Below are 12,801 nucleotides of genomic sequence, written 5' to 3'. Positions count from 1 at the left end.
TGCTCTCAGCAAAGCCCATGATATTAGGCCCCCCTGTGTCTGCAACTGCTCCTACCATTACTACCTGCTCTTACTCAGCAATGATAGGTCTGTTGGGGGCTTCAGGTTTATGACTGTCACTAGAGCCATCACCCCTTCTCCTAATCCCATGCTTATGGGGATACAGGCTGCAGAAGGAGGGGTTGCACCAAACCAGAGCAGGCCTGGGACAGCAGCAGAAAGATGGCAGGCAGGGATGCCCCCAAGCCCAGGGCAATGCCGGCCCATGGGCACTCAGCTGTTAAGTGGATCATGGGGACAGGGTGGAGAGAAAAGAGCTCAGAGGAAAGGGGGGCTGTGGCCTTGGGCAGGGACACCTGACTCTCTTCCTGGCTCACAGACCTTCCATCCGGCAGAGACAACCCAGAGGCTGCGAAGGCCCCAAGTATCCCCCTCAGCAGCCCAAGTTGGAAGAAGGGGCAGGGCTGGGGATCCTGGTTGTCAGACTTCACTTCAGAAATGTGCAAGCCCTGGGAAGTCCTTTCTTCCCCCATGATGGGACAGGGTGCTTCAGTCACCTCAATCACAACCCTGGTCTGAAGGGTCAGCTGAGTCATTTTATTGTAGCCTGTGTAGCAACGCCTGTGGTCAGCTGAAGGAGACCCGTCTCTGCAGCCCAGGGACATTTCCTTCCTTTTCTTTAAGAGACAGGATCTCGCTCTTGCTCAGGCTGGTCTCGAACACCTGACCTCAAGCGATCCTCCCGCCTCGGCCTCCTAGAGTGCTAGGATTACAGGCATGAGCCACCATGCCTGGCCAAACGTTTCCTGATCGGAGCAGATGGGGAGGGTAATGGGGGCTGGTGGCGCAGAACAGGAACATTAAAGTTGAAAGAGACCTTAGGAATACACAAGGAGAGAAAGAGGGAGAGAACAAGCCCTGTGAGCAACATCTCAGAAGCCAGAAAAGCAGGACACGTTATCAGAGGGGCTCAGGGGCCTGTGGAGAGACCTTGATGCCTACTCAAACATTAAGAAACAATTTGTGGCCAGGTAAGGTGGCTCATACCTGTAATCCTAGCACTTTGGGATACCAAGGTAGGAGGATTACTTGAGGCTAGGAGTTTGAGACCAGCCTGGACAACACAGTGAGACTCCATCTCTAAAAAATATTTTTAAAAACATTAGCCAGGTAGCACATGCCTGTAGTCCCAGCAACTCAGGAAGCTGAGGCAGGAGGATCACTTGAGCCCAGGAGGACAAGGTTACAGTGAGCCATGATCTATGATCTACCATTGCCCTCCAGCCTGGGTGACAGAGTGAGACTTTGTCTCTTAAAAAAAAAAAAGAAACAGTTTATGAAATAAGGAGTGTCTACCAGCCCCCTTCCCACTCTCGGGATGCTTTTTTTTTTTTTTTTTTTTTTTGAGACAGAGTCTCGCTTTGTTGCCCAGGCTAGAGTGAGTGCTGTGGTGTCAGCCTAGCTCACAGCAACCTCAGACTCCTCGGCTTAAGCGATCCTCCTGCCTCATCCTCCCGAGTAGCTGGGACTACAGGCATGCGCCACTATGCCTGGCTAATTTTTTCTATATAGATTTGTAGTTCACCAGATAATTTCTTTCTATTTTTAGTAGAGACGGGGTCTCACTCTTGCTCAGGCTGGTCTCGAACTCCTGACCTCGAGCCATCCACCCACCTCGGCCTCCCAGAGTGCTAGGATTACAGGCGTGAGCCACCGCACCCGGCCATTTTTTTTAAAGACTAGTCAAGTGCAGTAGTGAGAAGGGGAAAGAGTAGAACAAAGACTTCGATCTGCAACTGACCGTGAACAATCAATTGAGATAACTCACTACCTTCCCACCAGCCCCAGGAGACTTTTTTGAACACTGCTAAGTATAGTTTATTGAACGCAATATAAATCCTTTACATTTGGTGACCTACACAGCAGCTCTGGCCTGGCCTCCCTGGACTTCCATGCTCTTGCCAGCACCGTCTTGGCCTCAGCTTGGAGACAGACCTCCTTCCTTCCCCTTGTGCCCCAGCCAGCTAAGCTGTCACCATTTCCCCTCTCCACCCATTCTACTTCAAATTCAGCTTTCCCTACCCACCTCTGTTCATATGTCCGCCTGTCTGAATGATAAAGACCCAGCCGCATTTAACAAATAACCCTTCCTGTTCCACTGAAGTACAGAAACCACTTCCACTAGGAGCCCAGCAGGGAGGCGTTATCTGGGGCTTAGCTTCAGCCGGGCGACAGGAAAGTGAGGGGTCCCTGCTGATGTGCTGCTCCGCACTATCAAAGCCCAGGGGACAGCAGAGGCCTCTGGGAGGCAGGGCAGGCCCTGGTGCTGAGCTGGGGGTGGAAGAGAGCCCAGTGGCGCTGGATGGACACTGACAGCTTCATCTCATGCGGGCTTTCAGAAGACAGCAGCCGTGCCCACTGTCTGACCTGCCTGTATCCACTGGCAGGGGCTTGGCGTGGGCTTAGAAACCCTCCTTTAATAAATACCTTTTAGAATTACTCTGCCTTTGGCCCTGTTCTTCCCGTGTAGGTCCAGGGGGTGGCAGGTGTCTCCCTCCTCTCCCCTACTACTTTGGCTATGAAGAGAACAGTAAAACTGTTTTATAGAGAGGAGAAGCTTTAGCTGGAGAACAGCTCTGTCTTCTTTAGAACCAGGGACAGTCATTAACCAGGAAGGACAAAGGGCCAAAGGGCCTCGGCTAATCCTGTCAGATGGACAGCGGACAAATTACAAGAGAGAAGCAGGCCATCACCATCACTTTGCCACATGACCAAAGCAGACAGCCGCAGGAAAGCATCTGTGGTCCCCTAAAAGGCCTTGGAGGCAGCACTGGGTATCCCCAAAGTCACTTTCTCATCACTAGTGGAAAATCTGAAAAGGGTCCGTGATTTAAAAGCCAGATAAACACACCAACAGGAGGAGAGCCAGCCCCAGTGGAGCGGGGCAGTCAAGGTGCTCAGGACAGAAAGGGCAGGTGCCACTCCAGGGACTCTAAAGCACCTCAAGAAAAGGTCAGGTCAGATTTCCCTCAAGACAGAACGAGGGCAGGACCTGATGCTGGCTCCTGAAAGGACCGGGGGAGGTCAGAGGACATGAGCACGTGCGTGGATGAAGTTAACTTCAGCAAGCTTCCTGGGCTGAGGCGTGGGGGGGTGATGGTACAATAAAGCAGGGCTTTTCCTATGGCAAAGCCACTATAGTCCTTCCCTGGTCACCATAGAGTTGTGGGAGATACAGACCAGGCTTGTAGGTGCCTGGAGTACAGGGACAGCAGACAGGTCACGGTGGGTGAGGGACCGTCAGGTGGGGCTCCGACGTGTTTCCCCGGCAGTCCACGTATTCATAGCTCTGGAAGACCAGCTGCTCTGAATGGCTCAGGTAGGAACAGGTCAGGGTGCCCCTGGAGAGGAAGCAGGCCTTGTTGACATGTCTGGGAGGAAGAGGAAAGTTCTGGCCCTGTTCTGCTGTCTGGGGAGGATTGGCTCCCTCAGACCTCCCTCTCCCTTCCCTCTGCTCCCCACTCTGCCAAGGTACCTGGGGTGGCTGCCCTACCTGTGTCACAGCAGCTCCTAGACAGCCCTGTGGCTGTCGTCCCAATAGCTTATGAGCAAGGTAAGATCTAGGGAAGGGGCTGGGATTGCTATTCCCAAGAGCCAACACATATTCACAGGGTCAGCTTGGATGACTCTTTCTCCCCCCAGTGAGGTGGAGCCTAGGTAAGACTGTAGTCAGAGTGGGAGAGGGATTCCAGAGCTCCAAGCCCTACTTACTGGATGTGCAAAAGTACATGGTGGACTTTGATTTTCAGCCAGGTACAGATTTTGCTGAGAGAGAGAGAAAGAGAACATAGGACCACGTTTCACATGGAGCAGCCTGTCAGAAAGTTCAGAGGATTCCTTGCCTGCCAGATCCCTTTCATCAGGGGCCCCCAAGATGCCACTCCCACCGCTTCACTCCCCCTCTAAGGTGAGCACGGCCACCCTGCTGCAATGTCACTGTAATCCCCACTTGTTTGAGGCACATGCGGGTCCCTCCCTCAGCAGAAAGCAAGACATTCATGTTTCTCAGCGATTCAGGCTAAAGAGTCCAAGGTCACATATTGTAAAGATTAACCAAATTCCAGCCTGTTTTTCATTCTAATCTAGGACCAAACAGGCAGAGGTTGGGGACCCTGAATCCTTGCACATTGCAGTCTTGGCCACCAGAGGGCAGGCCAGATGCCGGCTACAGAATTTGCCAAGCAATCTGGATATCTGGTGGGTATTAACTGGGTTTCCAAGCCAGGCAAGAGGCTAAGGGAGAAGAGATCAAGGGCTACTCACTATGTATTTTCATCCTGTATCCTGCTGGGTACTGCATAAAATATCTGTCAGCCAAATGGGCACACGGTTAGCTCCAACTCCAGCTGCCCCCTTCCCACCACCACACACATCCACACACCTGTGGGCAGGGCTGGCCAGGGAGAGAGGAGTCACCTGTGCACTGGCCAAAGGGCCGATGTGTAGGAGAAGGCTGTCAGAAACCTGCCCCACCACGAGGGACAGGTGCAGAACCTCTATGGTTAGCTGGGTCACCATGATGGGGTAGTAGTTGCTATTGGAGATGTTCAAGATATTCTGGGGATGAAGACAAGGAAAGGGAGAGGTGAGGGTGGCCCATCCTTGGAGGGGAGAAGCCAAACAGTTGCAGGAGCCTGGCTCTCTGGCCTGAGTCTCACCCTACCACGAGGGACCCCAGGTGTAGAGGATCAGTACTGGGAGCCCGTGGGGCGGGGAGGGGGAGGTTCTTAATGGTGAGGAGTCACCTTTTAGAAGTTCAGCTGGCTCAGATCTCAGCATACCCTGAACGCTTCTCTCCGTTCAGCCCCGGCCATCCCAGGCGTCTCAGGCACTGCCCACCCCGACTCGACTCTAAGATTTATGTTTCTAGCCCCCTACCGTGTAGATCCCAGTCCTCACAATCTGTTATGGGGCTCATGGTTGCCCCTGCTTCTCCCCAGGTTCCCAACACCCTCTGAGTGCCACAAGATCCCTGGCTACCCATGCCAGGTTTGCAACACAGGACAAAGTCTACAGAGAAGTGTTGCCGGGAAGGCGGGGTCGGGGCCCAGGGGCACCCACCCACCGTTACGTTGAGGTGGATGTCAGCCTCGTCAAAGGCCACTGTGGAGGAGTTGAGGCCTGAAGGCTGCACGGTGATGGACCGCGGAAACAGGAAAAAGACGACGGAGGAGGAGGTCATCAGGCAGATGACCACGGCCAGGAACACAAAGAGCTTCCTGTGGGGATGGAGGAGTGGAGAAGTCTGAAGGAAACTTGGGGAGGGGGTTCACAATCCTTGCCATACACAAGGCTCTCTCCTGCACACCCCTCCTTCCACAACTGCACATTTGGCCTTCCAGGTCTGGCCCGGGAGGGCTGGAAGGCAGGTAGCCTGGCTTCCATCTCCAGCTGTTCCCACTGACCCAATAACATTGTGCAGCTCACCTCCCTAAGCCTCAGTGTCCTTGTCTGTAAAACGGAGATAACTGTACCAACCTCATAGAATATATTACGGGCTAATGCATGAAAAAACAATAATTGCAGGTCCTGGCACATAGCAAAAGCTCAATGAATGCTAGCTATTATCACTAGAAAAAATAAGTCCACATTTGGAGGGTTCTGAATTTTAATATTAATACTCAGAACAGAACACCATCCATCCATCTAATTCAACATGAGATCGGCATTAAAGAGACAGTACTTTGATAGTATCTTCTGAGGGGCGTGGCTAGATTCTAGTTCTCGTGTGGTGGGGGTGCAGACAGGGCTGGGTGGTGGCTCCCAGGATGAAGCTGAGGACTTGGGAGGAGGTTGCAGGGATCCATGTCCAATGGACCCAGAACATAAACAGGGTCACAGGTTCTCCAACGAAATCCAGGGCTGCCTCTGAGATTCTGAAGTGTCCCAGAACAGGGAGCAACAGGTTTTCCATGCTCAGGGAAGGATGCTAAGTGGCCTCTGGTGACATCTGCTTTGCTTGGGGCTTCTCAAACCAGGAAAATCCTTGGAAATAGGGAGCTGGTACTTCTGAGCCTGGTGAGGCTCAGGCTTTCTAGAGAAGGACTAATGGGAAAAAATTAGGGGGAATCAAAATAGGGGAGCCCCCAGGGTGATAGCTTGTGGAGCTGGAGGAGGAAGAGGGGCTTACGTGTGCCTGGGCTTCAGCCTTTGGTCCCCATAGGGAATGAGAGCCACCAGCTGCTTTTCCAGCTCTAGAGAGAGAGAGGATGAGAGGGAGGAGCAAGAAGCATTCATGACAAATATTACCTGTGCCAGCCTCCCAGAAGCACCCCCAGCCCATAAAGTGATGTTAGAAGCATGCTGCCTCTGCCTCAAAGCAGGACTGCGAGCCCTGGGATGTGCTGCTGAAGTTGGCAGCTCAGCTTTGACATCTCTAGTATGGAAATGAGATTTCTATTAACAGGTATGAAGAATCTCTGAAAGTCATCAGCAAATCAGAGAAGCCCAGCTTCTTTGGACAGGTAATTTGTAGCTTCCTGAACTGAATCCTGAGTGTTGCTCAGGAACAGAGTGGCTAGAACCCCCCTCTCCACCAAGGGGCTGGAGAATACAACTGGGGGGGGTCTCTGAAGGGAGCCCAGGGATAGTTAGCATCTCCTCGGCCAGCCTGAGACAGGGAACCAAGAGCTGGGAGCAGATCTAACTCCATTTGAGGAGACTCAGTGGGGCTGGCCCCGGGGCAGCTGGCTAAGAGCTTTCCCTGGATCTCAGGCTATTTCCAGAGCCTTGGGTCACTCACCTTGGGGGATCTCACCACTGCCTTGGCAGGTAGGGCATGTCACAAAGCTGGCACCAGCAGCCCCTTCACAAGGCACATGGGAACAAAGAGACGTGCTGCTACCGGTGCTGGAGTAGGCCTTGCTGCCAACGGCTCGGTTAGGGGGCAGGATCAACTTCTTTTCATCCTCCCACGGAGAGCCCAGCTGGGAGAATCTCTCACCCATCCTGATTTTTCACTACTGAGAAAAGAACAAAATTCAGTGCTAAGATTGTTAGCACTGTCACCAGATGTAATTTTGGTTTAAGTTCTCAAGATTGTCAAGGAGTCCCACCACAATTCGAGCAAGCTGAAGCCTAAGGAAGATAGGCTATGAAAATTGAGCAAGTTATGTGGGATTCTCCAATCAGAAATCTCAATACATTTCAACTCCTTTCGTTATTGTAAAGATCAGTCTCTGCCTACCAAAGGGAAAACAAAAGAAAAACAGAAGTTATGGCTGGGCGTGGTGGCTTATGCCTGTAATTCTAGTACTTTGGGAGCCCTAGGTTGGCGGGGGTATCACTTGAGCTCAGGAGTTCTCCACTAGACTGAGCAAGAGCAAGATTCCATCTCTACCAAAAAAAAAAAAGTAGAAAAAATTAGCTGGGTGTGGTGGTGTGCACCTGTAGTCCCAGCTACTTGGGAGGTTGAGGCAGGAGGATCACTTGAGCCCAGGAGTTTGAGGTTGCTGTAAGCTATGATAACTTTGCACTCTAGCCAGGGCCACAGAGTGAGACTCTGTCTCAAAAAAAAAAAAAGGTTATTTCACTTTAAGGGACTTCCATAAGAGAATAGCAGAGCTGAGCTGTCATTCCCTTCAAGAGAAGGAAGTTGGGGAGGGGAGGGCAAGGGCAATATACATAATCTAAACATTTGTACCCCCATATGCTGAAATAAAAAAAAAAGAGAGAAGGAAGTTGGATGAGGCAGAGATTCTTTGAAACAGAGGCCAGAAGGGTCACAGGTGTGGTTAAGAATCCTATCTCAAAAAGTCCTGGGAGGGAGTGGAAACCTCTTCCTCACTGCTTTCTGAGGCAGTGAAGAAGCCTGAAGACAGTCATAGTAATGTCAGGGTCTGTCCTTCACTAGGAAAAGTCAAGGCTAAATCTGGACTCTTCCCAAAACTCGAGTGGTAGCAGAATGGGGTGGGTAAGGTGATCTTGGGCTAAAATAAAGGAAGCCTCACCTGGTCTGTGATCCCGGGCTCCAATCAGCGGCAAGAGGGCAAGATTTCTGGAGTGCTTCTTTGGGGAGAGGTGCCTCTAAGGCAGGGTGAGAGGGCACGGGCTGGGGCCTTCCTGGGCAACCAGCCCTCTTCAGGTCAGTCCTGCGGTAGTGAACGTGCCGCGTTGCAGGGTGGGGGGGACAGGGACCCTGGCCTCTCCGGAGAGACAAGCCGATTCCCGTCCTACTCGGTGCGGTTGGAAAAGGTGTGACTTCATTGAAGGAGGATTTCAAGTCCCACCAGACACCCCAAGAGGCCGTTTGTAGACACTGGTACCCGCGTGTGCCTGCGTGTTGGGCGAAGAGGCGGCATACAGGGTCCTTCGGCCTTTGCTTCCGAAAGGGAAAGCAGGGAAGGAGGGTTCCAGGAGCGCCTTACCCCGGGACGACGGCAGCAACACAAACCTCTGCAAGGGGAATCGAAAGTGCTGGCGCAGAGCCTTCGCCTCCAGCTTTCAGTCCGGGCCCTGGGAAACCCCACCCCCGCCCCGCCCCCAGGGCCCCGCCCCTCGCCTCGAGACTGCCGGAGACTCCCTCGGCTCTTCAAATGTCACCCGGGGGCCCAGAAGCTGCTTCCGCAAGGACTAGCCAATCCAGGTAGGAGTTTCAAAGAACATTTATTTCGCCATTCTTTCAGTGGTTACGTACAACGGGGCTGACGACCGGACCTGCGGGCCCACCTGGGCCTCTACTTTAAGACTCCGATGGTCAAGACAGGTCCCACCCTTCATCAGCCCAATTACACACACCCTGCCGCTTGGCCTTCTACCCAGAAGCCCCGACAAAAACGTTTTAAATAATGAACAGCCCGGTTGGCTTGCAGTCTGCATCTTGGTTTATTAAGTAGCATTCAAGAGTTATACTGCAAATAAACAACATTATAACTAATGACTAACTAAAATCACCATTCATTATAAATACCAACCAGGTTAAATAATACTACTTTATGCTTCCCACTTTTGGGCTGGGGTTCAGATTCTTCCTTTTCTGGAAGTCATATCATAGATAAAATCTTTAGCGTGTTTTGTTACCTTTTTCACCAATTGTACCCAAGACTCCCTTCGGTAAAAAAAAGTGAGCACCTGGGCCCCTGGAAGCAAGCTCTTTCCCACTCATCCTAGGCTTAAACCAAAACTTTTTCAGGGAGTTTGCCCCCATCCAAATTTTGCAAAACACCTACTGCCTCTTCCTGTTCTAGGCTCTCTAGGGCTAGATACCTCTGAACCAATTTCAAACATTCAAGAAGTCATCAGCATTTCCTATGCCTCACACACACTTGCCCACCCTCAGTTTTACTGAGATTAACTCAGGAGCCTCCCTTTCACTTTCCACATGTTTCTATTTCCCCCACTCTACGGTAAAATAAGATCCGCCCTGACATGAAGAAAAACAGTAACTATTAAATTTACTTTTCCCTTTAAGTAATAGAAGAATTTTTTCCTTCTCTATAGAATTAGCAAAATATTTCACACTACCTAAATTTTTTCCCTTAAATAAAAATGTATGCAAAATTACTATATAGACACCAATCAATAGGTGCTGGTGGATTAATTAGCACACCCTTCCTTCCTTTCACTGAAATGCAGAGATCCCCAGAAGTTGGATACTCCTCAACGCACCAAAGGAGTCTTTAGGAAGCAGCAGTGCAATTTACTAAGTCTTACAGGGAGATGACTTTCTTCTTGGGAAAGGAAGAGTAGCAATGTTTCCATCACGCTCTGGGTGTCATTTCAATGCCATATAGCTATGAAGCTTGGGGTAGCTTACAGAAATTATGAGAATAATTCTTGAAAACAACCTCCAAGGTTAATTTCTTTTAAAACCTGACAATTAACAGATATTCCCAGAAAACATCCACATTAACCAAAGAAAAATACTCAACTTCAATAAAAGCAGAAAAAAATGGTTCTACAGGAAGTTCAAGTTACACTCCTCAATGCATTAAAATGAAGAAAGGACTTTTAACCAAATCAATTGAAAAACTATCTTCCTACTATTCATCCAATGTCTAAAGTGACAGTTTAAATTCTGGTCTTTGATTTGCTCCCAAAAATACTGTAACAGGTATTGTCTTGGTAATTCAATGATGGGCTCTACACAGATTCATCAGATTAAGAAACAAGCAAGGGCTTCTACCCCACACCTCAATGACAGAATACAGATCATCTCTGAGCAGCAGGCAGACTTATTTAATACAAGGTCACTCTTCAATAGCGGTGGCTGTACCAGTCATTGTTGTTGACCTGAAGAAGTTCTGTTACAACTTGCAGGATATTGTAGTTGTGTTTCTTCAGCAGCCTTAGGTTTAGCTGCCGGTCACAGAATCCCATTTCAAAGAGGTGGGCCATCAGGGCTGCCGTTTGATCTTCAGAAACTATTGGCTATGCAGAGACAAGAAAAGCAGAACATTTCTATGTATTTAAATGTTTATCTGATATATTTATTAAAAAACATTTTTTTTTTTTTAAGAGACAGAGTCTTGCCACCTTGTCCAGACTGGTCTCGAACTCCTGAGCTCAAGTGATCCTCTTGCCTCAGCCTCCCAAGAAGCTGGGACTATAGAGGACTGCAACCATGCCTGGCTTTATCTTATATATTTTTATTATCTTATAAGTCATGCTAGTCTTTCCAGATTTATTAAAAATACTGGGTAATTAGATACAAGGGTACAGCCCTCCTGTGCACCTGATCCCAATGGTTCTTCTCAGAGGGTATCACTAGGAAGGCCCTGCTTTAGATTTTTTTTTTTTTTTTTTAAATATGGAATGCTTCACGAATTTGCATGACATCCTTGTGCAGGGGCCATGCTAATCTTCTTTGTATCGTTCCAATTTTTTATATGTGCTGCCAAAGCGAGCACCCCTGCTTTAGATTAGGGATGTCTGTACCTGAAGGAGGACAGAAAGGAAACCAGGGAACTAAGGAACTGTGGAACTAGAATGCTTCACAGGGCACTTTCAGAAAGCAGCATTCGTTGGCCTAATGAAGGAAAAGATGAAAACAAGCCCTGGAGACCCTGTGAATATAAAGGTAATTGTGATCATGGGACAAATATGAGCAAGATAAGAGAGACCGGGCCACGTGCGATGGCTCACGCCTGTAATCCTAGCACTTCTGGGAGGCCAAGGTGGGAGGATCACTTGAGCTCAGAAGTTTGAGACCAGCCTGAGCCAAGAGTGAGACCCTGTCTCTACTAAAAATAGAAAAAATTAGCTGGGCATGGTGGTGCACAACTGTAGTGCCAGCTACTGGGGAGGCTGAAACAGGAGGATTGCTTTAGCCTAGGAGTCTGAGGTTGCAGTGAGCTATAATGATGCCACTGTATTCTAGCCTGGGTGACAGAGTAAGACTGTCCACCCCCCAAAAAAAAGAGAGATTATTACTGGAAGATGGTATGGGAAATCTTGTCAGATATCCAAAGGGGCTGGACAAAAAACAGCTTGGGAAATTACAACCTGGGAAGCCTTCTTGACTTTCTCCCCTCACCCCAAAAGAATAGAAGCAGTTCAGGTAAGAGGAAGCTGATACATTCAAACACTGTGGTGGGCACATTACCTTCCTAAATCCTCCTAAAAACCCTGTTGTTACTGTCCCCATTTCAGACTGGGGCTGCTGAAACTGTACAGCAGAAAGATTATTGACTTTGGAGGCAGACAGGCTTAGGCTCAAACCCTAACTCTACTATTTACTTAGCAACTGTGGTATCAGTCCCCTTGTTAATGGAGATACATCACACCTCCCATTTGCATTGCATTGTTGAGAAAGTATGTAAAGTTGAGAACAGTCTCTGGCATTTCCCTCTGCAAGTAATGCCACTGTTCCTCCTTCCTTCTTATTTCGGAATAGATCATCCATCCTCCTTTCCAGGTTGATCCTGCCGCATGTACAGCTGCCTTTACATCTCTCCACTGCAGATATCTTTCTCCATTAATTATCTTGTCTCTCATCTTTATTGTTAACCTGTTTTGCTACTGGCTTGCCCATCTCAAGTCTCACCCATTTTAAAAAATGTCTCCTGCCTTATGCATCCCTAAATGGGGACAATAACAGAACAGGGCTTTTAGGATTTAGGAAAGTAAATTCACCGCAGGGCTTGAATGAATATTAGCTTCCTCTTACCTGAACTGCTTCTGTTCTTTTGGGGGTAAGAGGGGGAAGACAAGAAGGCTTCCTAGGTTATAAGGGCCTAGTTTGTGCCCTTTGTAGCCTAGATATTTTATTTTATTTTTTGGAGACAGAGTCTCATTCTGTTGCCAGGGCTAGAGTGCCGTGGCATCAGCCTAGCTCACAGCAACCTCAAACTCCTGCGCTCAAGCAATCCTTCTGCCTCAGCCTCCTGAGTAGCTGAGACTACAGGCATGTGCCACCATGCCCGGCTAATTTTATATATATATATTTTTAGTTGTCCAGCTAAGTTCTTTCTGTTTTTTTTTTTTAGTAGAGATGGTGTCTCGCTCTTGCTCAGGCTGGTCTCGAACTCCTGAGCTCAAATCATCTGCCCGCCTCGGCCTCCCAGAGTGCTAGGATTACAGGCGTGAGCGAGCCACCACGCCCCGCCAGATTTTTTTTATTTTTTGAGACAGAGTCTTGCTCTGTTGCTCGGGCTAGAGTGCCATGTCGTCAGCCTAGCTCACAGCAACCTCAAACTCCTGAGCTCAAGCAATCCTTCTGCCTCAGCCTCCCGAGTACCTGGGACCACAGGGTGTATGCCACCACGCCTGGCTAATTTTTCTATTTTTAATTGTCTGTCTGGC

At 49.4% G+C, this 12,801-nt stretch overlaps 2 protein-coding genes and 1 non-coding gene across 5 annotated transcripts in view; all 3 read right to left on the bottom strand.

Annotated features, from left to right (window-relative positions):
* Positions 1–1,712: 1,712 nt before the first annotated feature.
* Positions 1,713–8,485, bottom strand: TMEM106A (transmembrane protein 106A). Of its 2 annotated transcripts, none has more exons than XM_045526658.1 (8): positions 8,010–8,485; positions 6,803–7,019; positions 6,191–6,254; positions 5,126–5,279; positions 4,477–4,617; positions 4,324–4,367; positions 3,772–3,825; positions 1,713–3,401 (listed from the first exon to the last, which is right to left on the bottom strand). In XM_045526658.1, the coding sequence occupies exons 2-8, from the start codon at positions 7,005–7,007 to the stop codon at positions 3,281–3,283; spliced, it is 783 nt and encodes a 260-aa protein (XP_045382614.1). In that variant the 5' UTR covers positions 7,008–7,019; positions 8,010–8,485; the 3' UTR covers positions 1,713–3,280. The 2 variants fall into 2 exon arrangements, with proteins under 2 accessions (XP_045382614.1, XP_045382613.1); XM_045526657.1 differs by having other exon boundaries at positions 1,714–3,401; positions 6,803–7,022.
* A 160-nt stretch (positions 8,486–8,645) lies between these two features.
* The window catches only part of NBR1 (NBR1 autophagy cargo receptor), a 29,220-nt gene continuing 25,064 nt past the window's right edge, over positions 8,646–12,801 (bottom strand). For both annotated transcript variants that reach the window (XM_045526655.1, XM_045526654.1), the window contains exon 21: positions 8,646–10,428. In XM_045526655.1, the coding sequence (XP_045382611.1) occupies positions 10,255–10,428 (174 nt within the window). In that variant the 3' untranslated portion in view covers positions 8,646–10,254. The remainder of the gene's footprint in view (positions 10,429–12,801) is intronic.
* Positions 10,802–10,907, bottom strand: LOC123621324. Its single transcript, XR_006729061.1, has one exon. It is a non-coding gene; the product is annotated as a U6 spliceosomal RNA (small nuclear RNA).

Source organism: Lemur catta, chromosome 15, assembly GCF_020740605.2.
Source record: "Lemur catta isolate mLemCat1 chromosome 15, mLemCat1.pri, whole genome shotgun sequence".
Classification (NCBI taxonomy): domain Eukaryota; kingdom Metazoa; phylum Chordata; class Mammalia; order Primates; family Lemuridae; genus Lemur; species Lemur catta.
The sequence above is the reverse complement of the archived record's forward strand: the minus strand, read 5'-3'. Positions and strand labels throughout refer to the sequence as shown.

Bases quoted from the DNA above. Each gene is read 5' to 3' on its own strand.
- TMEM106A (XM_045526658.1), bottom strand. From the start codon at position 7,007: ATGGGTGAGAGATTCTCCCAGCTGGGCTCTCCGTGGGAGGATGAAAAG. The intron at 6,255-6,802 runs GTGAGTGACCCA...CTCTCTCTCTAG, and splicing joins CAGTGGTGAGATCCCCCAAG to AGCTGGAAAAGCAGCTGGTG. The intron at 4,618-5,125 runs GTGGGTGGGTGC...CTTCATCCCCAG, and splicing joins ACATCCACCTCAACGTAACG to AATATCTTGAACATCTCCAA.